Below are 27,096 nucleotides of genomic sequence, written 5' to 3' on the forward strand. Positions count from 1 at the left end.
ATGCATATTAACCTGGGCAGCAACAAGCCCATTAAATACTGTATCAATATTTTCCAAAATATAAAATAGCTTTAATAATGAGATTTTGTGTATCTAAGATAAGGATTGCATCTGGTGGTGGTATGATATATGATAACATAAGCATGAATGTTTACCTTTGTTGAAGCACTTATAATTACTGTAGTCTGTTGCAGATGAGGAAACGGAGGTTGTATAACTTACCTGAGGTCACATAGCCAGTATGTGGAGGAGCCGGCGTTAGAATTCAAGGACTCTTATTCTTAATTGCTACACCGTGCTATCTCCCCACATTGTCAAATATGCTAACTATTTTATACTAGAAAACTTGAAAGTCCTAGACTGTAAATTAAGATACTAATTAAGGGATTGCTGTAGCACTCCATTTTAAAGCTATTAATAAAGTAAGTATTTTGTATTTGATGTCAGGAGAAGCAGAAAAAGTTGATCAGAGTTTTCCGGAGTGTGGTATGCTTTCCGCTGTGAGGTCATCCTTAGTGGCACATGAATGAACATCCAGATCTTTGTAATTGCATTTTCCTACCCTTGCTGTGATTCAGAGGGGAAGAGGATCAGGGTAGGAGTGCTAGGAAAGCAGGGAGGAAAGGAAAGCAGAATCAAAAAGAGTAGAAAGAGAGGCCTTGGAATCCAGCCAGTGCTCAAATTTTTGACCCACAGGAGAAGATGAGGGCTGCTGATGACAAGAAGCCGAAGGCTGGGGCAGAGGGCTTGTGGAGACGCACGTGAAGTGTTAAAAGCCTCCTCTGTGCCCCCTTTTTCTAGGTTCCCCTCCTACTAGACAGTTCATTACTCCATCTGGCACCCCACCCCACCCCTCACTGAGGGTACAGAGAAAAAGATCTTAGAAGGCAGGTAGAAAGGAAGCAGAATAAATTTTAGGGAGGGATAAAAGCTAGGCAAAGGGGATGGGAATGAGATTGTTTCTGGTATCCAGAGAAGGAATTGGACTAGATGGAGCAGGAGGGAAACAGCTATGCAGGTGAATATACTGATGGAATTTTTTTGAAAGGTAGCCATGGATCTACATAGTGAAAAGATTCCTATGTTAAGAAATAAAAGACCGGCCTTTAATCCCACCTGTACAACAGAGATGCTCTGGGATGAGTCCCTCCATCTTTCTGGGCCATAGTTTGGGGATTTAAGTTTAAATCCTGAGATTTAAGTTTAGTTTCTCTTATATAAATAAATATCTTCACAAAATTTATTATAAAAAGGGAATTTAAAGAAGTTTTTAGAAGATGATGGCTTAAGTATGTTTCCCTGACTCCCTAGCATTCTAAATTTCCTACTGGGGTGATTCAACTAGAAAGAAAACCAGCAAAAGTAGAGAGTGGTTGTGGCAATACAAAGCATAGTGTGAGACCGGGAGCAAGTTTGTGCTAACCACATCTTAGACTTTGGGCTTCTGAGGAGACCATTTAGGAATGTTACCTCTGGAGGCCTTCTGTCACCACTGTTTACAAAGCTGGGAGGAAGGACAGCCTAGAAGGGAGCCTGATTCTCTGGCTAAGCCTGAGGCAGACAGTGGCCCAGCCAGTTGGACCATGTGCAGTCACTCAATACCCAGGGAAACTGCTCCATCCAGCTTTCTGCTTAGTCCTGAGCATGACTCTCCCTGTGAGCTGATTGAAGAACTCTTGTTTTAGTTTTCACCACTTGTCAGTTCTCTGCTGCCCAGAAAATCCCAACAGTCTGACATCCACAAGCACTCAAAAGAGCCCACGGCAGCTGATGGAATTGGGCAAAGATCATACCAAGTTAAAGGAAAGCCTGTAGTTTGAGGGACAGAAAATCAAGCTAAACAGCCAAAATGACTGGCTCCTATAAGGAAATTTAATGTAAGAAATGGAAGAGAACTTAAAATAGGAAGGATGCATTTGAAGGGGGAAAAAACCATAATTTTCCATGAAATTCAGTTGAATTGAAAAGTAGAATGGATATACCTAAAAATCAAACTAAAGATCAGACAGAGGAAACTGCCTCATGATACAAAACAAAAATCAGAGAAATGGAAACCATTACTGAAAAGATGCAAGACATGGAAGGAAGATCTAGGGACAGTAATGTGCAGTAGTAATTCCAGAAGGAACAGCTGGAAGAAAAGCAATAATCAAAGAAGTAATAGAAAAAAACTTATTTGAGCTTAAAGAAACTTTAACTTTCAGACTAAGTTATACTAAGTACCAGACCTGATCAGTGAACTATGCTATATCCTGGATATATTCTGGCGATATTTTTCACTTCCAAAGATCAAGAAAGAACTTATATTTGGGGTGATAAAAATGTTCTGGAACTGGATAGTGGTGGTGGTGGCACAACATTGTGAATGTACTAAATGTCGTTGATGGTAAATTTTATGTTATGTGCATTTTACCATAATTTTAAAAAATCAATATAGAGAAAGAATTTGTAAGAGTTTAGAGAGAGGAGGTATGGTAAATTACCAAAAATTAGCCATGAATTCTTTCCATTCCTATATGTATCCCTTTTCAATGTGACTTTGTAACTCCTCCCATCAAGAGATGGAGTCTGTTTTCCTCCCTTGTAATTTGAGGTTGGCCATGTGCCTTGCATTAGCCCATGGGACATTAGCAAATGTGATATGAGCAGAGGCTTAAAAAATACTTGTGTGTTGGGGCTTGCTTTCCTTTGCTGCTGGGAATGCTTCTGCCATTATGAAAAGAAGACTACAGACCATTTGGTGCAGAGATAAGCTATCCCAGCTGAGGTCCCCGACACCAACCACCCTGCCTGTTACCAGATATGTAACTGAGGCCAACGTAGACCATCCAGTCCCCAGCTGAGCAGCCAGCTGACTGCAGAGATTAGCTAAGCCAGCCCAGACCAGAAGAATCACGCACTTGACCCATACAATTTGAAGAAATAATACGTTTTTGTTATTTTGAGCCACTGAGTTTTGGAGTTGTTTGTCCTGTAGCAATAGATAACTGATGTAACAGGTTACTTAGAAAAGAAAGAGAATCAGAATGACACTTATTTTTTATCTGCAACACAAAGTTAGAAGATAGTAGCACAAGATATGCAAATGAAAGAGGGAGAAAAAAATAATTATATTCCAAGACATCATTCATTTGGGATATTGCAAAGACACAGTGTGTAATCACCTATATCCCTTCTGAGAAAAGTATTAGGGGAAGTACCACCGCCTAGTGAGAGGTAAAGATCTCAAGATAGGGATGTACTGGTCAGCTGTCTTAGTTGCAAGCAAAATAAACTGACTTTTGCTGGTTTAAACAGAAAAGAAATTTACTGAAAGGTTTTTGAGTAATCTCAAAAATCTAGAAATCTCAAAAATCAAGCTTAGAAAAAGTGTAAGGATTTGAATAACACAAACTTATTTAGGTAGATGTCACAGAATATTTTACCCAGTAACTAGAGAACACAAATAGTTTTCAGATACCTTGGAGTGTTTACAAATACTGATCACCAGCCACAGAAAATCTGGAGATCTAAAAGAGAAGAGACACAGGCTCTTCAATCAATATCCATTGATTACAGTGCAGTGAAACTGGAAATTAACCTCAAAGGAGAGCTATTTCCTCCCACCCCATTCTGAACACTTAGAAATTTAACTGAAGAATTATTTAGAAAAATACTTTTAAAGGGGTATTAAAAATGAATTTACAGCCTACACATAAACATTTGACAATAAGCACAGAATAAATCAAAATCTTTGGAATGTTATCAAAGTATTTCTTAGAAGAAAATTTGTAGTCTTAAAATGTTTTCCAAATAAATGCATTTTTTTTTCCTTTTAATTTATTTGTGTGTGTGTGTGTGTATGAGAGGAAGATCAGCCCTAAGCTAACATCCATGCCAATCCTCCTCTTTTTGCTGAGGAAGACTGGCCCTGAGCTAACATCCGTGCCCATCTTCCTCCATTTTATATGGGACACCACCACAGCGTGGTCTGACAAGCGGTGTGTCAGTGCACGCCCAGGATCTGAACCCAGGCCGCCGGCAGCGGAGTGCAAGCACTGAGCCACTACGCCACGGGGCTGGCCCCTAAATGCATTTATTTTTATTTTTTCTTCATTTAACTATTTCACTCAAACAGATAGGAAAAAAAATTTTTTAAACACCTAATGAAAGTAGAAAATATTCTTTAAAGCATAAATTCGTAGAAAAAGAATACTAATAGACTGTAGACTTGGCTAGAAAAACAAAAGCTAATTATTTCAAAGAACGTTATAAAACAGTCACAGACTTAACAAGTCTATTCAGCAAGGAAAGATCAAAGAACAAACAACATCAAGAATTAGAAAAGATCGAAGAAGAAACAACATCAAAATATGAAAGACGACCGAAATTGTCTTTAAAGGTTGAAAACCTAAAACCAATAACCTCAGAAACATTGGAAAGGTAAAGATCTGTTCCAAATGAATGCTTCAGGCTTGATAGTTTTATGTGTTAATTCTACCAAGCTTTCAAGGAAAGATTAATGCCATGTTATATAAATTGTTCTACATCAATAGACAAGGATAGAAAACTTCCCAGCTCATTCTACAAAGGTAGAGTTATCATGATGCCAACATTGGATGAAGAACATATGTGTGCACGTGTGCAAACACACATAAAATTTTAGTTTCACTTAGAAACAGTGATGTTTTGTAAATTCTAAAAATTTTTGGAATTAAAAAAAAAATCAAGGCCAGCCCCAGTGGCCTAGTGGTTAAGTTCTGCGCACTTCACTTTGGCGGCCTGAATTCAGTTCCCAGGTGCGGACCTACACCACTCACCTGTCAGTGGCCATGCTATGGCAGCGGCTCACATACAAAAAGAAGACTGGCAACAGATGTTAACAGATTCAGAGGTGAATCTTCTTCAGCCAAAAAAAAAAAAAAAAAATCGAATCCATCAATGAATGTATTTAAAAAAATACTCTATCACTCTAGTGTGGGATATTGATAGTAGGGGAGGTTGTTCATGTGTGGGTACAGTGGTATATGGAAACTCTGTACTTTCTAACTCAATTTTGTTGTGAACTTAAAACTAATCAAAAAGATTAAGTTTATTAATTAAAATAATAATGATAATACTTTGTGACCAAGTAGGATTTACTTCAAAAATGCCAGAATGATTCAGCATTAAAAAAATCTAATATAATTTATTATACTAACAAGCTATAGGAAAAACATAAATACTTACAATCGTAGCAACAAATGCTGAAGGCACCTTTGTGTTTTCAGTACCCATTCCTGATGTTTGAAAAAAAACACTCTTAAACTAGAAATAGTATACCTAATTAACCTCTAAGTGTCTGAAACCTATAGCAAATATTCTTTACAGGGAAACATGCTGCTATTCAACTTTGTGCTGGAGATTTCCATCAATGCAATGTCAAAAAATAAATAAGGTAATAGTAGAAGCTTTCTTATCAGGCATAATCAGAGGAGTAGTTGATTGGCCATTTTAAAATGTCATTAAGGCAGTGAGGGGTTAAACAAGATAGTATCCGCTGTAAAGGTGTTACTTTAATGTAATACATAAGTATACCAATCTTCCCATCTGTAACTGTAAGACCAAGCCTGTTATTTGAATATTGATCCATTGTCTGTCTTACATAAATCATACCAATAATATATCATTTATGATTTTTTATTTTTAGTTTCCTTAAAATGAATTGAGAACTTAGTGAGAGAGTCTGATTACAGAATCCCTCTAGAATTTTGCAGTGTTTGCTTGGATCTTATGAGTTATCTTGGTCATTCCTAATTTGAGTTTTTCCAAGTCTGTCTTAAACCTTAAATCAGTTTTCATAGAAACAACTACTTTCTTTTCACTTCCATATTTTATTGATCTGCCTGACATTTAATTGGATTGCATAATTAAAACAAATTCAACTGCCGAAAATTAGTTAAGAAACAATTACTAGTTCTTGGTGAAAATATCATCTCCCTGATGGGAGCATAAGTGTATGGATGTAGCAGGCTGCTCGCCATGAGCATCCAGCATGCCATGGCATTGGTCAGTGTATTTAGAAAATGACAGCTAGTCTGATAAATTCATTAGCAGGCATCAGTTATGAGAACCTTTATGGTATAAATATGAAAGCATCAAAACTTACTATCTGAAGGCAACATGAAGTTGAAACATAGAATATCAAAGATAATGAACTGAAAAAAATTCAGCTTATGACTTTGAAAGGAGGCCTGCCACAAAGATCACATACAATAGTCAGTGGTTTTGTTTAGGAGAGGGGTTGGCAAACCTTTTCTGTAAAGGGCCAGACAGTAAATATTTTAGGCTTTGTGGGCCAGAGACATATGGTCCTTGTCTCCCCTCCTCTTCCTTCTCCTCCTCCCCCTCTCTCCCCTTTCTTTCCCATCCCTCACCCTTCCCTCTCCTTTTTTTTTTCTTTATGACCCTTTAAAAATATGAAAAAAGTTCTTAGCTGCAGACCCTATAGCTGAATGTGGGCTGGATTTGGCCCATGGACAGTACTTTGCAGACCCCTGATATAACACATTAATAACCAATTTAGGGGGGAATCTTTCCTCCCAAAGAAAAGATAAAATAGCTAGGAAAAGGCTGAATGGGCAATGTATAGGATGTCTATGAAGAAAATTGTGTAATTACATTGAAGATCATAAAAAATCTGAATAAATGGAGATACATGTCATGTTCGTAGGTGGAGGTTCCCCATATTGCAGAACAGTCAGCTGTCCCCAAAGTAATCTAAAAGTTCAGTGCAATCCTAATTAAAGTCATATCAGGATTTTTTTGAGTAGAATATGATAAGCTTATTTTAAAATTTATTTGCAAGGGAAAATGTTTAACAGTAGCCAAGAAAAGTTTGAAAAAACATTGAAGGAGGCTTGTCCTATGAAATATCAAAATCAGTCATACATAAGACAGTATAGTGTTGGCATAAGAATAGACAAATCAATGGAACAGAAAAGCCTCCAGATTTATGAAATTCATTCAGTCTTGCTTTCCTGGAGTCATAGTTTATCTTCATTGTGTGTCTGATTTTTTAAAAAGTGATTTTCTATTCATAATTTTCTGTTGTATTTAGGTATAAGTGTGCTAGCAGAGTGTCTGGACTGTCCTGAGTTGAAAGCAACCGCAGATGACTTTATTCATCAGCATTTTACTGAAGTTTACAAAACTGATGAGTTTCTACAACTTGATGTCAAGCGAGTTACACATCTCCTCAACCAGGACACTCTGACTGTGAGAGCAGAGGATCAGGTGATGACAGTGCCCTCTCACATTTTTCTTAGAAATGTCCTTATTGATTTCTTATGCCTCATGTTTGGATACATGACAAGGAAAGAGTTATATTAGGAGAGAATGTGTTCTTTACGTTAAACAGAGTATTCCAAAGTCTGTTTCATAGGAAAAGTGAGTCTCAGGTGTTTGTAAGAGCCGGCTATTTGAGAGGCCACTTGGTAGAGATAAAGCTATTGGGTACCAGGGTAGGCAAAACAGTGCCTCCCCCAAAGATGTCCACATCCTAATCCCCAGAACCTGTGAATATGTTATCTTACATGGCAAATGGGACTTTGTAGATGTGGTTAAGTTAAGGATCTTGAGATGAGGAGATTATCCAGGTGTGCCCAAAGTAATCATAAGGGTCCTGAAATGTGGAAGAGACAGGCAGAAGAGTCAGTGTCAAGAAAGGCTTGACTGGCCCTTGCTGACTGGAGGAAGGGGCCACGAGCCAAGGAATGCAGGCAGCTGCTAGATGCTGGAAAAGGCAAGGCAATGGTTTCTTCGCTAGAGCCTTCAAGCAGCCCTGCTGACACCTTGACTTTAGCCCGGTGTGACCTATTTTGGACTCTGACCTCCAGAACTGTCAGATAAAGTGTCAGAGGTGCAAGCTGGACACAGGCATTGGGGTGGGGTAACACTTTAATATGCAGACATTCGCTGAATCCCTGTTCTCAGTCCCACGTCCTTCTCTGTATTTTAAGCTACTGAGTTTGTAATAATTTTTTACAGCAGCAATAGGAAACTAGTAGAGGTACCGTAAGATCATATGCTTTGAGTTACTTTTATTCTAAAGATAAAAGGTTTGCACTGAGCCAGGTTCTTTTGTCCAGTCGTCTTCATGGCCCAGAGTATCAGTTTCCAAGTTGACAGGTTGGATCTGAAAGATCTAACTACGCGAAAAGAAAAAACTGAGTTCTATGATCAAAATTAACTGACTTATATGCAGTATGGAAAGGGAAGAAAAAATAACTTTAGACTGAAGAAACCTGGCAAACACTACCTACAGGTTAACATCGTCAGTGATAAGTCATGTTGATAGCATGCACCCTTGATGTAATGTAATGAGAAGGCATGTCACCTCTGTGGTCTTCCTCGAAAAAAACTGTAGCCCAAGTCTAGTCATGAGAAAAACATCAGACAAACCCAAATTGAGGGACATTCTACAAAATACCGGACCAGAACTCAAACTCTCAAAGTCATCAGCAACAAGGAAAATCTGAGAAACTGTCACAGTCTAGAAGAGCCTAAGGTGACATAATGACCAAATGTAATGTGGTATCCTTTATGGGATTGCAGGACAGAAAAAGAACATTAGATAAAAACTAATTTTTTTTTTTAAAGTATGGGCGTTGATAATAATGTGTCGATATTGGTTCATTAATTGTGACAAGAGTATCATACTAACATAACATTTTAACAACTGGGTGCAGGGTATATGGGAACTCTGCACTATCTTGACAACTTTTCTGTAAATCTGAAGCTATTCTAAAATAAAAAGTTTATTTAAAAAAATAGATCAATTCCCATAAAAAATTAAATAACTCATAGGGAGATCAGAACTTAGGCCTTATTAACACCACACCAAAATTAACTAATTTAACTAGCTCGAACGTGTGTGGTGTGTGTGTGTGTATGTGAAATAATAGATTTGTTTTCAGTTTGTTTAAACTAATGATTTGTAAGTCAGTTATGTTAATGAACTTGGCCTTGTTCAGTGCAGTTAAATGAATGCTCCGGTATTATTTTGGAAAACCATTGTTATATAAATATCCTGTAATTTATTTTTTAAATATAGAATTTTTATATCTTAAAGTTTCTGGAAAGCAGATATGTCTATCAATTCACAATTCAGGAATATTAAAGATTGAAATAAAAGTGTGGGTGACCTTCGTATCTCCTGGGATGGAAGGCCTCAGGAAATTAACCTGTTTTCCTGGTACCAAATGAGTACATATTCAAACTATCATTGACCAGTAGATTTTTTTTCAGTACAAATGTACATCATATCTACTTCTGAAAAGGAAGCTGTATTTTGTTTTGAAAAATGTTTTTAAAAAGTCAACATCTTCCTTGTCATTACATTATTGTGGCAGTAATTAGTTCTAAAAAACATGTTGCCTACGAGAATCACTGGAGCAGTGTGTGAACTGTTCTGAAGTACAGGCAGGTGTTTGGGGATGAAAACAAATATCTGAATAAAATATTGGAAATAAGTGGTTGTGTCCGTGAGGTTCTCCTCCTTCAATGTGAGAGTCAACATACGTAATTGGAAATGTTGCTGCCATCTAAGAACTTTACTATGCTGTTTTTCCCCCTTAGGTTTATGATGCTGCTGTCAGGTGGTTGAAATACGACGAACCTAATCGCCAGCCATTTATGGTTGATATCCTTGCTAAAGTCAGGTTTCCTCTTATATCAAAGAATTTCTTAAGTAAAACCGTACAAGCTGAACCACTTATTCAAGACAATCCTGAATGCCTTAAGATGGTGATAAGTAAGTTGCCTTAATATCCGTTTATAACCTGATCATGTAGCCAGTTAGAATGGATCAGACTCAGTAGCCAGAGAGAAACATTCAAGACTTTGCTCTTCCAGATAATTAATCTCTTGGGGTTCTCAGCTGTCTACCTGGAGGGGACTTAGCCCCAGCCTTTAATTTATAGGGATGTTGTGTGATAGAAGGTAAAAATTGCATGTGCTTTTTCTCTTTTTGTATACAATAGCTTCTGTGCACTTTGTTTCTGGTGTTTGCTTTTTTATTTTACTTAAGCCAAATAGTGTACTGTGATCACATGTTCTTTCTTAAACAGCCGTGGGTTTTTTTGGCCTGGAGTTAATAATTGCCGTATTTTTTCATTTTCTTGGTTTTTCTTGACTTGCAGGCCAAGTCTCAACCCCTCAACACCTCTGTAAAATGCCACTTAATAAAATTGTCTGTACAATTAAATAGTCTGTTGCTTCTATTTTATTTCTTGGAAACGTCCCTTGTAGAGTCTTCCTTCTGCCTATTCCAGTATGGACTGTTTGCTCTCTAGGCCTAAGGCACAGTTCTCGCCCTGGGCCTCCCTTCTCTGCTATCCTGGGATGTCCCTTTGTATATTATACAAAGAAAGGTGCATAGATAATATAAATATGTGAAGAATAATAGTAAAACAAATACCCATATTCTCACCACAAAGCTTCAGAAATAGAACATTGTAATTCCTCTGTGTATCTCAACCCTCTGACATTCCCGTGCTTTCATTAGAGATTTCCATATGCATATGTACATATTTATAAACAATACTTTGGCTTTTCCTCTTTTGGCTCTTTATATAAGTAGAATCACTTGGTGATTATCCTTTGGTGATGTAATTTTTATTTTGTGTTCAGCATTGGTTTCTGAGATTCATCCATATTGATGTATGTTGTTGATTTATTTTTACTATTTGGTAGTCCATACTTTAAATATACCAGAATCTGTCCAATCTGTTGTTCAAGGATATTTGAGTATTTCTAGCTCTTTGCTTTGGAAATGGTTTACATGTATCTGCTCTATGCCTTGGGTAAGAATTAATGAAACACAGGGTATATGCTTGTCCACCTGTGCTGTGTAATGACAAGCTGTTGATCTTCCCTTGAACAGGGAATGACAGTTCTTGTTATTCCACATCTGAGCCAACCTGTTTACTCCCATTCTTAAGTGTTTGCCCGACTGTGAGGTGTAAAATGGTGTTTCATTGTGATTTTAATTTGCATTTATCACAAATGGGATTGCACATCAATATTTCATCTTCGATGAAATGCCTGTTTGTCTTTTTGCCATCCTCTATTTTTTTTTTTAAGTTTTTATTTAATTTATTTAAACTAAAAACAAAAAACAGTTTATTATCATTTCTCTCTCCCCCTGCTGGCTGCCTCTGGGAGCTGCTAATCCGTTCTCTGAATCTATGAGGTTGGGTTTTTTTGGTTGGTTGGTTAGATAAGAGTATAAGAGAGGCTTACTCCTCCACGTATAAGAAATCCTCCACGTATAAGAAAGGTCATAACAGTGCTTGTCTTTCTCTGTCTGGTTTATTTTAGTTTGCATAATGCCCTCAGGGTCCCCATGTTGTCACAGATGGCAAGATTTCATATCTTTATTTTACCATAAAATATTGAAGGATAGTTAAACTGAGTATAGAATTATCATGCAAGTCATTTTCAGGTAGAATTTTGAAGGCACTGCTCCATTATTTACTGGCTTCCGGTGTTACTTTTGAGAAATCTGATGCTGATTTGATCCTTTTATGTATTTGTCCTATTCTTCTTTGTAAGCATTTAAGGTCTTTTTGTTGTTGTTGTTACCCTGATGTTTTGAGAGTTCATGATAATGTACCTTGATGTGCATCTTTTTTTTTTTTTTCCTTGAGTTATCATATTCGGCATTCTCTATCTTTTCAGCCACAGATTTCTCAGTTCTCTATTATTGGTACTGTGATTCTTCTGTAATTGATTATCCTCTTTGTTCTCTCTCCTGGGAGATAGCCTCAATTTTTCATTAAACAATTTTATTTCAGCTATCTTTTAAATTTCTCTGACCTTTTACTTGTTCTCTAATTTCTTATTTCACAGCTGTAATATCATTCTAAAGTAGCATTATAGTGCCTTTGAAGTTTTCTTACCTTGTCTGCATTTTCTGAATGATCTTTGAATTTTTTTTTCTTTTTTTTCTGTTTTTGTTGTTGTTGGAAGCTTTTCTTAAATGTTTGGTTTCATCTGTGAATCATTTATAAGAGTGGGTTTTTATGAAACTCTTAAATAAGGCTGTATGTGTGAATGTGCTTCTCAGTTCTTGGGCTGAACTGTAGGATAATCAGAATAGCCAGACCATTTGTTAAATGAGGATCTCCAAACGTCAGTGTCTGTAGATATTTTCTCGTGTAGCTGGGTACATGTTTGGGTGCCGGGTGGGGGAAGATTTTGGTCTACACACTTTAACTTAATTCCTGTCTTCAGTCTCACGCCCTTCTCTGTGTGGTTCCCTGAGTCTGGAACATCTCTGGTTCAGTATCTCCAAAGACCAATCCTCCTGTCTCCTACAGTGGGGAAGGCATGGCAGGTACCTGACTGTGCAGTAGGGGAAGGAGACCTGGCAGTTCAGTTGTTTATTCAGAAGTTTAGAGTTCTCTTGTTTTTAGCCCTACTCCACCTTCTGGGACACTTGGTATCTCCAGTTATGAGCCTTTCCAGGGTTCTGCAGGGTAATTTGGCTTCTCATTGGTATCTCCTTCCACAACCGTTTAGGTTTAACATTCTGTCTATCTGCTAGCTGTTGTTTTTTTTTTTTTTTTGAGGTAACATTGGTTTATAACATTATATAAATTTCAGGTGTACATCATTATATTTCTATTTCTGTGTAGACTGTATCACGTTCAACACCCAAAGTCTAATTACCATCCATCACCGTACACATGTGCCCATGTACTCCTTTGCCCTCCCCTCTGTACCCTTCCCCTCTGGTAACCACCAATCCATTCTCTATATCTGTGTGTGTGTTTGTTGTTGTTGTTATCTCCCACATATGAGTGAAATTATACGATATTTGGTATTTGGCTTTCTCTCCGTGTGTGGTTTTTTTTTTTTTTCATCTTTCCCATATGAGTAAAATCATATTGTATTTGTCTTTCTCCATCTGACTTATTTTGCTTAGCATAATGCCCTCAAGGTCCATCCATGTTGTCACAAATGGCAAGATTTCATCTTTTTTATGGCTGAGTAGTATTCCTTTGTGTATATATACCACATCTTCTTTACTCATTCATCCACTGATGGGCCCTTAGGTTGTTTCCAAGTCTTGACTATTGTAAATAATGCTGCAAAGAACTTAGGGATGCAAATATCTTTTCTGGATAACTACCCAGAAGTGGAATGGCTAGGTCATATGGTAGTTCTATTCTTAATTTTTTGAGGAATCTCCATACTGTTTCCCATAGTGGCTGCACCAGTTTATATTCCCACCAGCGGTGTGTGAGGGTTCTCTTTTCTCCACATCCTCTCCAATGCTTGTTATTTCTTGTTTTTTTAATTATAGCCATTCTAATGGGCATGAAGTGATATCTCATTGTAGTTTTGATTTGCATTTGCCTAGTAATTAGTGACGTTGAACATCTTGCGTGTGCCTGTTGGCCATCTGTATATCTTCTTTGGAAAAATGTTTGTTCAGATCCCTTGCCCATTTATTTTTTTTATTTTTTATTTTTTTATTTTTTATGAGGAAGATCAGCCCTGAGCTAACATCCATGCTAATCCTCCTCTTTTTGCTGAGGAAGATGTTAGGCCCTGGGCTAACATCTGTGCCCATCTTCCTCCACTTTATATGGGACGCCGCCACAGCATGGCCTGACAAGCGGTGTGTCAGTGCGCGCCCGGGATCCGAACCCGGACTACCAGCAGCGGAGCGCATGCAGTTAACCGCTGCGCCACAGACCTTGCCCATTTTTTAATTGGGTTGTTTGTTTTTTTGTTGTTGAGATGTATAAGTTCTTTATATATATCTGGTTATTGTTTGCCTGGTTTGTCTTTATCCATCATTTCTTTTTAGACATTTTGCCTCCTTATATTTTAGGTTGATCTCTTAAAAATAGCATATTGCTTCATTTTCATTTTTTAATCCATTTTGACTATCTTTTATCTGGTGAGTTGTAGACCATTTAAATTTATTGTAATTACTATCATATTTGTAATTATTTCTAACATCTTATTTTGTGCTTTGTTTCAATTTTTTCTGCTTCTCTTACCTCTTGTCTTCTTTTGGATGGAGGTTTTTTCCTTCATTTTTTTCCCTCTACTGTTTGAGAATTTTTACACTCTGTATCAGTCCTTTTAATGGTTATGCTTTGTATTTTAACATGTGTACCTTAGACATTAATATTTCTACTCTTCTCCTGAAGAAAACAAGAATCTTCCAACACTTTAATTCATATTACCTCTTTCTTACGTGTTTCTGTTGTCCTGTATTTTAGTTCTCTTTTTTTAACCTTCCAAATGGGACGTTAAAAAATTTATTTTTAAATATAGTGAGTGAGTGTTTAGATTTATCCATGTTTGGCAGTTTCTTTGCCCACCATTTCTTCTTGTATCTTAGACTTTTCTTCTGAGAGTATTTTTCATATTCCTGAAGAACATCCTTTACAAAGCTCATACGTTTACGGTCTATTGATTGTAAACTATTCTGAAAATGTTATCTGAAAATGTCTTTTTATTCACCCTGTTCTTAAATGAAAAGTTAACTTGGCATAAATTCTAGGTTGAACATACTTGTTCTCAACATTTTGAAGATATTATTTCACCATGCCCTTATCATCACTGTGGGTGTTTACTTGTCCTTCTTTGCAGATAATCTGAATTTTTTCTATGGCTTTTAAAAAAAGATTTTCTTAGCTTTGGTGTTTAGCACCAAATATGTCTGGGCATCCATTTTTGTGTGTTTATCTTGCTTGGTATTTGCTTTGTTTCCTGAGTCTGGGGGTCTGTGTTTTTCATCAAGTTTAGAAGATGCTCAGCCATGATCTCTTCTAATAGTGCCACTCCTTCACGCATTTTAATTAGAAACGTTATCAAATCTTCCCTCCATGATTTTTAAACTTTTCATTCATCTTTGTCTCTTTCTGTTGCATTTGGGGTGATTCCTTCAAATTTGTATTCCAGTTCACTAGTTATTCTTTCATCTATTTCTATTCTAGTCCATTGTTCAACTCCTCCTTTCAGTTTTGATTATTAATTAAATATTTCATTTTTTCAAGATCAGGTTGGTCATTTTTGATGGTCTTTTTTCCTTGCTCATGTTTTCACTTCTTTCATTTCTTTAAGCATTTTAAATACAGTTATTTATGTTTTGTGTTTGATAATACCAATATCTGAAGTCTTTGAAGACTGGATGCTGCTATTTGTTGGTTCTGTTGACTTATTCTTGGTGGCTTAATTCTTAATGTGTTTTGTTATTTTGGATTATGAGTTTATATTTGATTGATCTTAATCTCAAGGAATATTGGGAGGCCTGGATTGTATTCCTGGGGATCGTCCCTGTTTTCCTCAAGAGGGGAAGAGTGTTTGCTTTTGCCAAGTGCCCTGGGACACAACAATCCAAGATTACTTTGAATTTTTCTTGGCTTGTGGTTTCCTAGAGTTGCAGGTAGGGTAGATTCAAACCTCCAACTTGCATGAGGGCAGGATTGTCATTATAAATTCTCAAAGGAGGGAGACTTTACCTCAGGCAGATTTTTTTTCTTGGCTTATCTTTTCACTAAATGCATATGCAATCCAAGTGGTCAGCTTTAGGCAGAGATCTCAGTTCTAGCACCTTATCTTGTAGAAGTCCAAGACTGTCTTCTTTCCCTCATACAGCCAGTAGAATTGATTTCTAGGTTTCCAGTATTATCCAAAGCCCTCAGAGTAGCTCCAGGGTCTCTTAATACTTACCTTTCTGATGTTTAGTTCATTCTTCATTTTTGTTCCTCTAATCTTTTGCATGGGATCTTAGCTATGCATTTAAAAGAATGTTTGTTTTATTCTTTCCAGCATTATAGTTATTTTGTAGCAGGGTGGTATTTTTGAAAGTCAAATCTTTCATACTACTGTAAGTAGAAGTTTAGATTGTCTTTTAAACAGGCATGAAATATGTAATGACTATGATTTGCTTAGTGAAATATACTCCTGCTAACTCTCCTGGGCTCTTCTTGAATTCATCTTAAACCAAAAACCACATGGACGGTATCCATAAAAGGGGCAGCAGTACAGATTTTAATTTATATGTGATGAATAAGAAAGCCTACCCCAGAAGGGAGTTTGAACCTACTTTGAACCCTTAAGTTGTTTTTGGTGCCTCATCTGGACATTTCATTTAGGGTGTAGTTGGTTTCAGGCACAAAGTTAAGGAAGAAAATAAAAGAGAAATGAACGCTTTCACTCCTGCCTAAGATATCGTTCTCAAGAGTGGTAATAGGTTTGAGTGTCCTAATTATTAAATAGTGTCTCTTGCTCCTTGATTTGGAAGTTAAGTAAAATTTCCATTAGACTTATCACATAGCTACTACTTAATAATGTTGTGGTTTTAGGTAAATTGACCCAATATTGTCCCCTAGTTTGGAAAAATATTGTGATATATCCATACAATAGAATGCTCTATAGTTACTAAAAATATTTTGGTTGAAAGTCTAGTAATATGGAAAATTTTCATAAGCAGCAAAAGCATAAAACAGTGTATGGTATAATACCTTTTCATTAAATAAAAATGAAATTTAAAAAATACCAGACTAGGGGCCAGCCCAGTGGCATAGTGGTTAAGTTTGCGTGCTCCGCTTCAGCAGCCCGGGGTTCACAAGTTTGAATCCCAGGTATGGACTGACACACCACTCGTTAAGCTGTGCTGTGCCGGCATCCCACATACAAAAAAGAGGAAGTTGGGCACAGATGTTAGCTGAGAGCCAATATTCCTTAGCAAAATGTGGAGGATTGGCAACAGATGTTAGCTCAGGGCCAATCTTCCTCACACACACACAAAAAAAAAGACTAGATGTATTTGAACATAGTTAAGGTTGTCTAGGGAAAAAGAGAAGAGGGTATGAGTCAAGGACATATCCTTATGAATATCTACATTTAAGGGATGGAAGGAGGAAAAGAACCAGGAAAGGAGAATTCACAGAGCTACTCAAACGAAGCTGGTGTCTTGAAAACCAAGGAGTAGAGAGAGTTTTAAGAAGTTTAGCCACTGGTAGCCACTAGCCTCTTAAGTGCAGAGAGATGAAAAAGAATCGGGACCAAGAATTTGCCATTAGATAAAGGGTTTCATCTTTTGGATTTCACACATGCTAGTGTCAGGGTTTTTTTTTATTATGTCTCCATTCCCAAACTATGTATTATTTTTCTGGCCTTCGAGTTTCATTGGGTAGAGAGCTGCACCTCTTTCTTCATACATGCTTCATACATACAGAGCTGTTGAAGACAACTACCCAGTCTCAGAGTGTTTAGTTATGTGGATTCTGAATTGATTTAGAAACAGGATAACAGGATTATTGCAGAAATTCAACCAAGTGTGGGGATTAGGCTCTTGAGGAGGAAGTTTTGTTTAGTTTTTGATTTACCAGGCTTATTACCTTTTTTCTTTTCCTTTTTCTAAAAAATAAAGAACAGTCAGTTCTCTAACTCCTTGACTAAATGCAAGCAGCTGAGACTCTTCCAGGCTCTTGGACCTGGGCAGAGCTAAAAAGGGGAAAGAAGGCCTCCAGCCTCCCTCCTTCAGATCATCAGTTACCTTCCTACCATCTGACTTAGTGCTGCCTTTTGAAAGTAGAAGAAAAACAGAAAAGATTTTGAAAGTAGAAGAAAAACAGAAAAGATGATAGAAAAATAGAATAAAAGTAAAATAAAGAATTTACAACTAAAAGGAAATGAGTTGTAAAATAAAAATGAAGAACAGAGTCAAAGTCACTACAAGGGCAAGTTCTTATGCAAAATTTGCAAATGAGAATACCTTACTCTCAAAAGAATAACTCCCAAAGGAATAAGCATAAGGAGCAAGGAGCTCCACAGGGAAAGGTGCTAGAGTGTTTGTCCCCAGACCTGTCCTTAGAGAGGAAAAAACCCCTCAGTGAAGGAGCCCCAGCTCAGCACAGTTGGCTGTAGTCAGCCACTTTTACCCAGTGGCTCGTTGCCTGGAAGCAGTTCCCTCCTGTCTCCTTCTGTGCCACCTGTCTTCACTTTCTGGGGCTATTGTGTTCATAGATTTCACAGTACACCTGTCGCCTGTGTGGAACCTTCTAGAACAGTGACGCTCAAACCCCAGAGTTTCTAATCAGAAAGTCTGGGGTAGTGTCCAGTAATATGGATTTCTAACAAGTCTCCAGGTGATGCTGCTGCTGCTGATCAGGGAACCACACTTTGAGAACCACTGTCTTAGACCTAGAGTAGGAGGAGTGGGGTGAGGTCAGCAAACTGCACCCCACCAGCTAAAGCCAGCCTTGAGCTGTGGTGTTTACACTTGTGAAGGATTGTAAAAAACAGACGAATGAAGAATATGTGACAGAAGCCATATGTGACCTGCAGAGCCTAAAGTATTTACTGTCTGGCCCTTTACAGAAAAAGTTGCTGACCTCTGACCTAGAACATGTGCTGGAGCCTTGACCACTGAGGCTTCTAGCTGTTCTAATGCCAGTGCTTCTACTCAAACTCTGAAATGGAAGGAAATGCTAAATACTGATATTCATTCACTCACAGACTGTTCTCCAAACCTGTCTTCTCTCTCTATTCCTCTTATAAAGGCCCCACACAGCCTTGTGTACAGAAGTGTTTTTGCATGTGTTTAGAATCGTTTGTTTTATTTTGGGGCCAATAATATGTACTGCACACCATGTATAATTCAAAAAGGTATATAAGGCTCTATAGTGAAAAGTAGGTCTCTCTCATACCCCTGTTCGCTATCCCCTCATCCCCTTGTGCTGGAGGTTGCCATTATTGTATGTTCTTCCAGAGGTAATCATGAGTGTGTGCATACGCAGTCATTTACTTGCATGTCTATATATAACTTACTATATATGAAATATGTATAGGTATGCATAAAAATAAATTCTTAAAATAGAAATGATATCACACTCTGTATACTGTTCTACAACTTGCTTTTTTTCATTCCACATTATTTCTTGGAGATCGTTCCAGTGTTTGTATTATCCTTCCTCATTCTTTTTTTTTTTTTTTTTGCTGAGGTAACATCTGTGCCAGTGTTCCTCTGTTTTGGATGTGGGTCACTGCCACGGCATGGCCGCGGCATGTGGTATAATTCCATGCCCAGGAACGAAAGTGGGGTGCTCCAAACTTAACCACTAGGCCACAGAGCTGTCCCCCTCATTCTTCTTAATGGCCATGTTTTTTAGCCACTTCCCTGACAGTAGACTTTAGGTTGATCAACTCCTAGAAGGGGCATCACTGCGCTCAAGGGCATTTGTCATTTTCGTGGATCACGCTGCATTGCCCTCCAGATAGTTCGTACCTGTCCACATCCCCACCAGCAATGTAGGAGGGTGCTGCTTACCCACACTTTATCATACACTGTGTTCCAGACAGTTTGAGCTTGGCCAATCTGATAAGTGAAAAAGTATGGTTTTAATTTGTGTTTCTTTAACTTGGGCACTTGAGCAACTTTTTGTATGTTTAGGAGTTGTTGAGGTTCTTTTTCTGTGAACTGTGTTCAGATACTTCATCTAATTTTCTGTTAGATTGCTGGTCTTAATGTTATTATTAAGCAATAGGGCATCTTTTTATATGTGTCTTTTTTTTTTTTTTTTTGGTGAGGAAGATCAGCCCTGAGCTAACATCTGCCAATCCTCCTCTTTTTTTTGCTGAGGAAGACTGGCCCTGGGCTAACATCCATGCCCATCTTCCTCTTCTTTATATGGGACGCCACCACAGCATGGCTTGACAAGCGGTGCGTTGGTGCACAGCCCAGGATCCGAACCGGCAAAGCCCGGGCCGCCGCAGTGGAGTGTGCGTACTTAACTGCTTGCGCCACCGGGCCCTCCCCTGTATTTGTCTTTTATATGATTAATACATATTTTCCTTTTTTGTCATTGTCTTTTGATTTTGTTTTTTCTTTTTGCCATGTGGTAATTTAACTTAAAATTTTATGCACTTAAGTCTAAATACCTTTTTCACAGCTTCTGTGTGTTGTGTCTTTTCTTAGGCTTCCCCATTCTGGGCCTATTTTTAAAAAAAAGAAACTACCATATTTTTCTTTTAGTACATTTTTGAGATTTTTTGCATATTCAAATATTCTATTGATTTGGAATTTAGAGTAAAATATGAAGTAGGGGTACAAATTTTTTCTCTATACCATTGTCTAACATCATTTATTGAAAAAATCCACCTTTCCCACACTGATTGGAGATGATACCTTAAAACAGTGTTTGTTAAGTGGCCCTTGACAAAATTAAGGAATTGCTGAGGGAAAAGGGTCCCATTAGATCACAATAGTTCTGAATCTTCATTGCATTTTAGAATCGTCTAAGACAGTACTTCTCAAAGTTTTATGAGCATCTAAATTATCTTGGGATCTTGTTAAATATGCAGATTCTGATTCAGTATGTCTAGGGTAGGTTCTAGGATTCAATATTTCTAAGAAACTCTCCGATGCTGAAGATGCTGGTCTTTGAACCACATTTTAAGTGGCAATACTAGAGTCTGGGCCCAACCACCAGAGATTTTGATTTAATTGGACTGTGGTAGGGCCCGGGTATAGATAGTTGCAGAGATTTCCTAGGTGATTCTAATGTACAGTTAAGGTTGAGAACCACTAGATTAGGAGATCTGGATTTCAATAATTATGATTTTGGCAGCTATTGCTTGAAGAGCAGGATAATTCACTGGTGTATACTAAGTGGATGGGGCAACCTTAGAATAGTGGTGATTGCTGAGAATAATAAATTGGATAAGACTTAGGTCCTTATGTTTGTCCTGCCTCTTTCCCTTCCCTCTTTCCTTGAATGCTATAGGGAGATGACAGAAATAAAAGCATGGTTATATCTGAGTATTTCCCTTGCAAAACGTTGAAGTGCCTGAAGTTCTTGACGAGTTACGTGAAGAGTTACCATGTATTTTTCTACAGGTGGAATGAGGTATCATCTACTGTCTCCAGAAGATCGAGAAGAACTGGTGGAAGGCACAAGGCCCAGAAGAAAGAAACATGACTACCGCATAGCCCTATTTGGGGGCTCCCAGCCACAGTCTTGTAGATATTTTAATCCAAAGGTAACTAATTTTTATTCTTGTCCTGGTTTTGAAAGCACTGAGCACACAGACACTCACCTACCACCAGTAGTAATAACTCATGCCTTTAGAGATGTTACAGTTTATGGTGTTCTTTCACATACCTTATGAGATATATAGTATCATCTTCATTTTGCAGATAAGGAAATTGAGACTTAGTTTCAAATGTTTCCGTAATTGCTGAGGAGCACTGTATAGTAACCACTCCCAAAGAAAATGGAAAGCTAGTGCTCCTGTCTTACCTTGTTTTGTTAGCAACTCTTTGCTTTTCTTATGTGCCATTTTCAATGAAAATCTGCTTCCAGAGCTAGATGTGTTTTCTTTCTTGAGTAATTATGTTTTAATATAAAGTAACACAAAGGCATTCTAGAAAATTTGGAAAATGTAGAAAATGACAAAAAAAGATAAAATTACCTTTAATCCAACCATCTCGAAATGATCACCAATTTGAATGTGTCTTCTATTGCATGTTATGCAAGTAGAGCCTGAGTCATAGGTCCAGAAACACAATTTTTTAATAGATTATTAGTTATAATCTTGAGAGAATCCACTCGTATTTCTACCCCTTGTTTCTTAGACCTGTGTTTTTGGCTGTGGGAGAGCTAATACCATATTTTGCTGATACTGTGTATATTGCTGGGGCAGAGCAAATACCACAATCCTGAAAGATAGCACCCCAACCTTATAAGGTGGTATCCATAACTGGTGTTGAATCTAAGCACATAATGGTCTCTTTCATCATTTTGTAGTCCCATTATTGGTTGATGATAGATACCTGATGAGTCCAGAGCATGTGTTGACATCAGGATACTTGTCTGATACTTCTTTCTCTGTGAAGTAGGTCCTTGGAGGCATTCTATGTAATACTGTGGTGATGATATACAAGGCATTTATAAAAACACATATGGTGATGTTGTCAAAAGTGCAAAAGACAGCACAGGCCAATCCAAATCTAGAATAAGTATCAATTCCGGTGAGAGCAGAGCATTGTCCCTTCAACAGTAGAAAGGTCCCAGTAGTTAGCCTGGTGTTAGGTAACTAACTGGTTCCCTCAAAGTATGGTAACAAATCAAGGGCTTAGGATTGGTCCATATTGCTGACAAAGTGGGCACTGGCCAGTAGCGGATAGCCACGTTCACCTTAGGGAAGGAAAGTCCATTAGCTTCTTATAGCAGCTGGCTTATGCAGCCTCTATCACTGCCACTGTGGTCCCTCATAAACCCATTAAGCAAGCACCAAACTGGGATGGAAAGACATAGATGCAATCCTGTCCACATGATTATTAAGAGACTTCTGCAGTTGTGGGCTCTCTGGTAAGAATTCACATGGGACACAAATGTATGTCCTTTCTGGAGGTCCATCTACATTATCCTTCTGCAAATCTCCTTGTTAGCAATCTTCCATTCTTGCTTATTTCAAATCTACATCCATCTGGGTAAACCATTAGCCACTGTCCGAGAATTGATAAAAACTGACCTCAGGCTTTCCCTCCTGAAAGGTGTAATGGACAATAAAAGCAACTGCTTGAAATTCTGCCAAATCAGAATATGTTTCTTCTGTACTGTATCGTCCTTCAGTTCCATTCTTGAAGGGGCTATAATGCTTTAGCAGTCTACTTTTGTCTAGTACTATTACAAATGAACCAAGCTCATGCCTCTCAGATTTATGAGCTGAATTATAGGGAATACCTCCATGAAAACATAACTGTGGTTGAGGGATAAGGCAGTGAATCAGGTGAAGGCCTACTGGGTAGGGGTTGTGATTAGCTTTTTCAGGTATTCTGTGCCCTTGGGACTTCCGTAAGACCAGTCTTGTGTTGACATACCACATTATTGGTGGAAGGCATGCTATGTCTGTGATTATGTAGATTAGATAAAACTGGTCCAAATGGGTTAATGATATGGTCACATGGTTTCCCTTGGTGTCAGACATTTGCTGTCTGTCAGAACCTAGTGGCCAACCAGGAGCTGTTTTCTGAAAAAATAGTACCTTCTTAAAGTAAGTTGGCCTACTCCTGCAGCTTAGATTGTGGCATACAGCTAGAGAGTCAAGAGATCTTTGAGGTCAGACAATAAAATTATTTTATTTTCCCTGCCACCTGAAAAGAAATTCCATCTACTACTCTGGGCAGACAGGAACAGAAATACGCATTAGCTAAACTGTTGGCTATGTGCCAAGTGTCAGTGGTGCTTTTAATTGGGTCTAGTAAGCAGACCACCTCTGGCTGTGCTGCAACAACTACAGTCACCAGTCTCAGCAGTTCCTCCAAGGCAGCAGTTCCTCCTCTAATTTGGTAGAGAAGGAGATCTGCAACAGCTTCTCTTTCTTGCCATAATTCTTAGCATCGTAACTCGTAGAGTAAGTATGCTGCCAAATGTCAAAAATACCTCCTCGAGGAGGGAGGATTGGGTTAGATCAATTACTCACTCATAATTGGACTGTTCTTATTGGGCTGCTCTCAGCTCGTACATCTATCTCTGATTCATTCCTGCATCTCCAGAATGTAGGCTGACTTTTTATTTACTAAAGACATCTGGCTTCCTTTCTCAGTGGAAGACTGGGTGACTGGCAGGTACCGTCAGGCTTCATGGCCTGTGCAATACAATCAGTAAGCACAATGTTAGTGTGCTTAAGAGGTTGATACACCTGCACATCTATTTTACACCAGGTAAGGTTAAGACTATTGAAATTTCAGTGGTTATTCAATTTGTGTTTTTTAATTTTTCAGGATCCTTTTGAGCCAAGAGCAGGAAAATGATAAATATACTTTTTTTTCCCCAAGCAAAAATTGAAATCATAGCAGTTTAAATTATAATTCTACAAACCATAAGCTTTCAGGTGTTGCTAGTAGTTACACCCTTCTTGTTTCCCAAAGCCTAACTATGGTGTTGATTTTGGTGGTGAAAAAGCAATTAAACCAAGTTTTGGTAGGAAATAGTTTACCTTAAAATAAAGTAGATGACTATTTTGATGTACAGAGGGACAAGAAGAACCCTGATTTCATTTAGAAGGCAGAGAGCATTGTTTCTAGAATAAGGCAAATATGGAATGACTCTTAGCACTTGTTTGTTTGTTTTTGGTCTGTAGTTCTAACACTTTCCTTGATTTTTTTTTTTTTATTGGACAGTTGAAAAGAGATGCATATCCTACACGAGCCTGGAAGTGAGACTGTAACTTCAGAATTCTCATTTGATGTCTTACTTTGCTCTTATAAGTGGTCCATAAGTAATTAATCTTTTGTGTATTCAACCACAAATTTTTAGACTTCTGGTGGAAAAATTCAAATAATTGAAGCAATAATTACCAATAAAAACATCCTCATTTCATCAGTTATCCCTTATTTCCTGAAGCTAACACTATTAACAATCCCATTTATTTACTGTTTCTATTAGAAGTACCAATCCCTCCCTTCTTTTTGCTAAAACTTCATCTTGAAAAACTTTCACCATTTACTATTATTTGTATATAATATTTTAATATAAGTAGATTAGTCTTTATTATTTCTAATATTAAAATAATTGGAGGGGGGCTGATTTCATTATAAGTTGTTATTAACCTTGAATCTCCCAAAATGAACATTATTTCATTATTCAATTCCAGTAGACTGCTTAATAAGAAGTACTGTATAGAAATTGTTTTATTTTGAAATTCTTGAACTTAATATTTTCAGAAATGTTAAAATGATTTTAACTGTTATTAAATGGGACCCATTTGTGTGTGTCTTATACCAGCCAAGAACGTTCATTTTCATTGAATTGATCTCCTTCAAAGGAGACAATTTAAGCAGTACTGCTTAATTGAATTATCCAGAATTAAGCCGATATTGCTATAAAGTATTATCATTAGATATTCCTTGGATAGCTGATGAGAGGAGACAAATATTTGTATTAATTGCTGACTGAAAAATAATAAGAAAGAAAAATTTTTTTCTGAGTATTGACAGAAAAAGAAGTCTTTGGTTGCTATGCTGAATTGAAATGATATTGTTCTTGTTATGGTCCTTTTATAAAACCTGCTGGGCCTCCCCTTCCCCTCCTATGCCTGTTTTTAAAGTCTTCAAGTGCTTGGTGATTACTAAAAGAGTTATTTATCTGTATCCAGTGCTCTATTTCTCTTAGTATTGGTGTTCTCAAATTGTAGGATGGGAATGTCTTATGATATTGATGCCTAAATAAAAGTTGACTTAATTGACCAGTTTTTATTTGGACTCTTCTTCTCAGTATAATGATGAGCTCTGAGGGTTTAGAACTTTGTAAGCTCTACCACTTTGGAGCTTTAGAAGGCTCACCAGTTTACGTGATGGAGAAATAAGAGACTATGCCCTAGAGAAAAAGGAATTTGGAATGTTCCTTGCCAAAAACAAACAAGGTGTGAGGGCCAGAGCCTGTAAATTACAAAGGTAGGAAACGATATGGTGCCATGTTAACATGGAACCATCAGGTTCAGAAAATGTACCCTGAGTACATTTTCTTCCTCAGAGATCAGAAGTGACTTGTCACTGAGCTTAGTGTCTGGCCCAGTGTGGGTCCTCAAGTTTGTGAGGATGAATGAACCAGTATAACTTTATATAGTATTTCACAGAGAATTTTATTAGTTAGTTTTATAAGACTGGATGGGCCCTAAATCAAAAGAAATGAAATTCAACTCAGGACACATTTTCCTGTCGGAAATATTGTTTATTAAAGGTATAATGATGCCTTTTCTCCCAGTATCATAGCCACCTTCCGTCTTAAACAAGCCCTCACTGAGGAGACAGGGGTGAACAGGGTGGAAATTGGCAGTTAGACATTACATATTGATTTTAAAAGATCACGTGCATAAAAGTAGTGCAAAGCTTAAGGAAAATGATGTTACATTAAAAAATTAACGAGGCTTTTATAAGAGTGTATCAGTAGTGTTTGCCACCAGCAAAAGAGTGTTGTAGAAGCAGTGCACTGAGGTGAAAGAGCGAACACTGTTAAAATGATCCGGAACACTTACAGGAACAAAGTATCCCAATGGGCAGCAGTCATCCCAGGGGCGTTAGACCTATAGCTGTGTGCCCCGGGGACTGACACTGCTGGAATGCAGCCATGTGTTGTCATGAGTATCCCTTAAGCTTCCTTAATTGTCAGTATACTAGTCACCCAGGGTAAAAATCAGTGTTCAAAGCAGCTTGTGCAAAGTAAGTATTCCTCATGCTTGATTTTTGCAAGCAGTTTGGTTATTCAGGTGGTCCTCACATTCATGTAGAAGAAGAGATTGGAACACATTCAGAGGTGAACTCGCAGTCCAGTGCTCTGCCGTCCTAGAATATCTTCCAAAATAGGAATATTGAGAGTCTCAGTCTTTTTCTTTTCAAGCATCTCCATAATATACTGTTTTATAGTTTTGCTCTAAAATCAGCCTCATGGCCCCTTCCACCCCACATAGGTGCAGTGCCTGAAGTTCCCACCTTCAGGGATCTGTTTGCTTTTGTGTTAAGTCACTGCAGCTGCAAGAAACCCCAGTGAAAATATGACTAACCAAGGGGGGAATGACATCAAGCTCATTCTCCATAAGCCACAGCCAGCCATAATTATCATAAATTGACAGATCAGCCCTCAAAAGGTTCCGAGAGAGTGGAAACAGAACTAGAGCTATTTGATTGAGGGCTGTAAGTGGGAAGGGATGAAGAAAGCAGGAATGGTGTCTCTGTGGGGTGGTGTTTTAAGGGACTCTAGCCATCTTGGAAGTAGCTAGAGGATAGTGGGCACATGAACACAGGGCTAGAGGGATAACCAACAGAGAAGGAGATAAATTATCACTATTTACTGGACCATGTCACCTGAAAATTACTGTCAGCTACCTCTGGTAATTGTGCATTTGATGACCCAGAGGCACAGTAACTAGAAGTATTAAATCACGTCCAGATAGGTTTGATATGGATTATTTCCCTTGAAAATTAGTAATCAGGTATAATGGATAATTATCCTCAGCTGTGATGAACGACAGAGCATATTATATAACAGCATATTGAACAGTTAACTGGTTGTAAAAATATAGTTTAAACAAATATTATTTTAG

At 37.8% G+C, this 27,096-nt stretch overlaps 1 protein-coding gene across 2 annotated transcripts in view; it reads left to right on the forward strand.

The window, feature by feature from the left end:
- Positions 1-27,096, forward strand: part of KLHL7 (kelch like family member 7) — a 59,754-nt gene that overhangs the window by 17,570 nt on the left and 15,088 nt on the right. For both annotated transcript variants that reach the window (XM_058527150.1, XM_058527158.1), the window contains exons 5-7: positions 7,079-7,254; positions 9,598-9,772; positions 20,891-21,033. In XM_058527150.1, coding sequence (XP_058383133.1) covers positions 7,079-7,254; positions 9,598-9,772; positions 20,891-21,033 — 494 coding nt within the window. The remainder of the gene's footprint in view (positions 1-7,078; positions 7,255-9,597; positions 9,773-20,890; positions 21,034-27,096) is intronic.

This window comes from Diceros bicornis, chromosome 3 (assembly GCF_020826845.1).
Source record: "Diceros bicornis minor isolate mBicDic1 chromosome 3, mDicBic1.mat.cur, whole genome shotgun sequence".
Classification (NCBI taxonomy): Eukaryota; Metazoa; Chordata; class Mammalia; order Perissodactyla; family Rhinocerotidae; genus Diceros; species Diceros bicornis.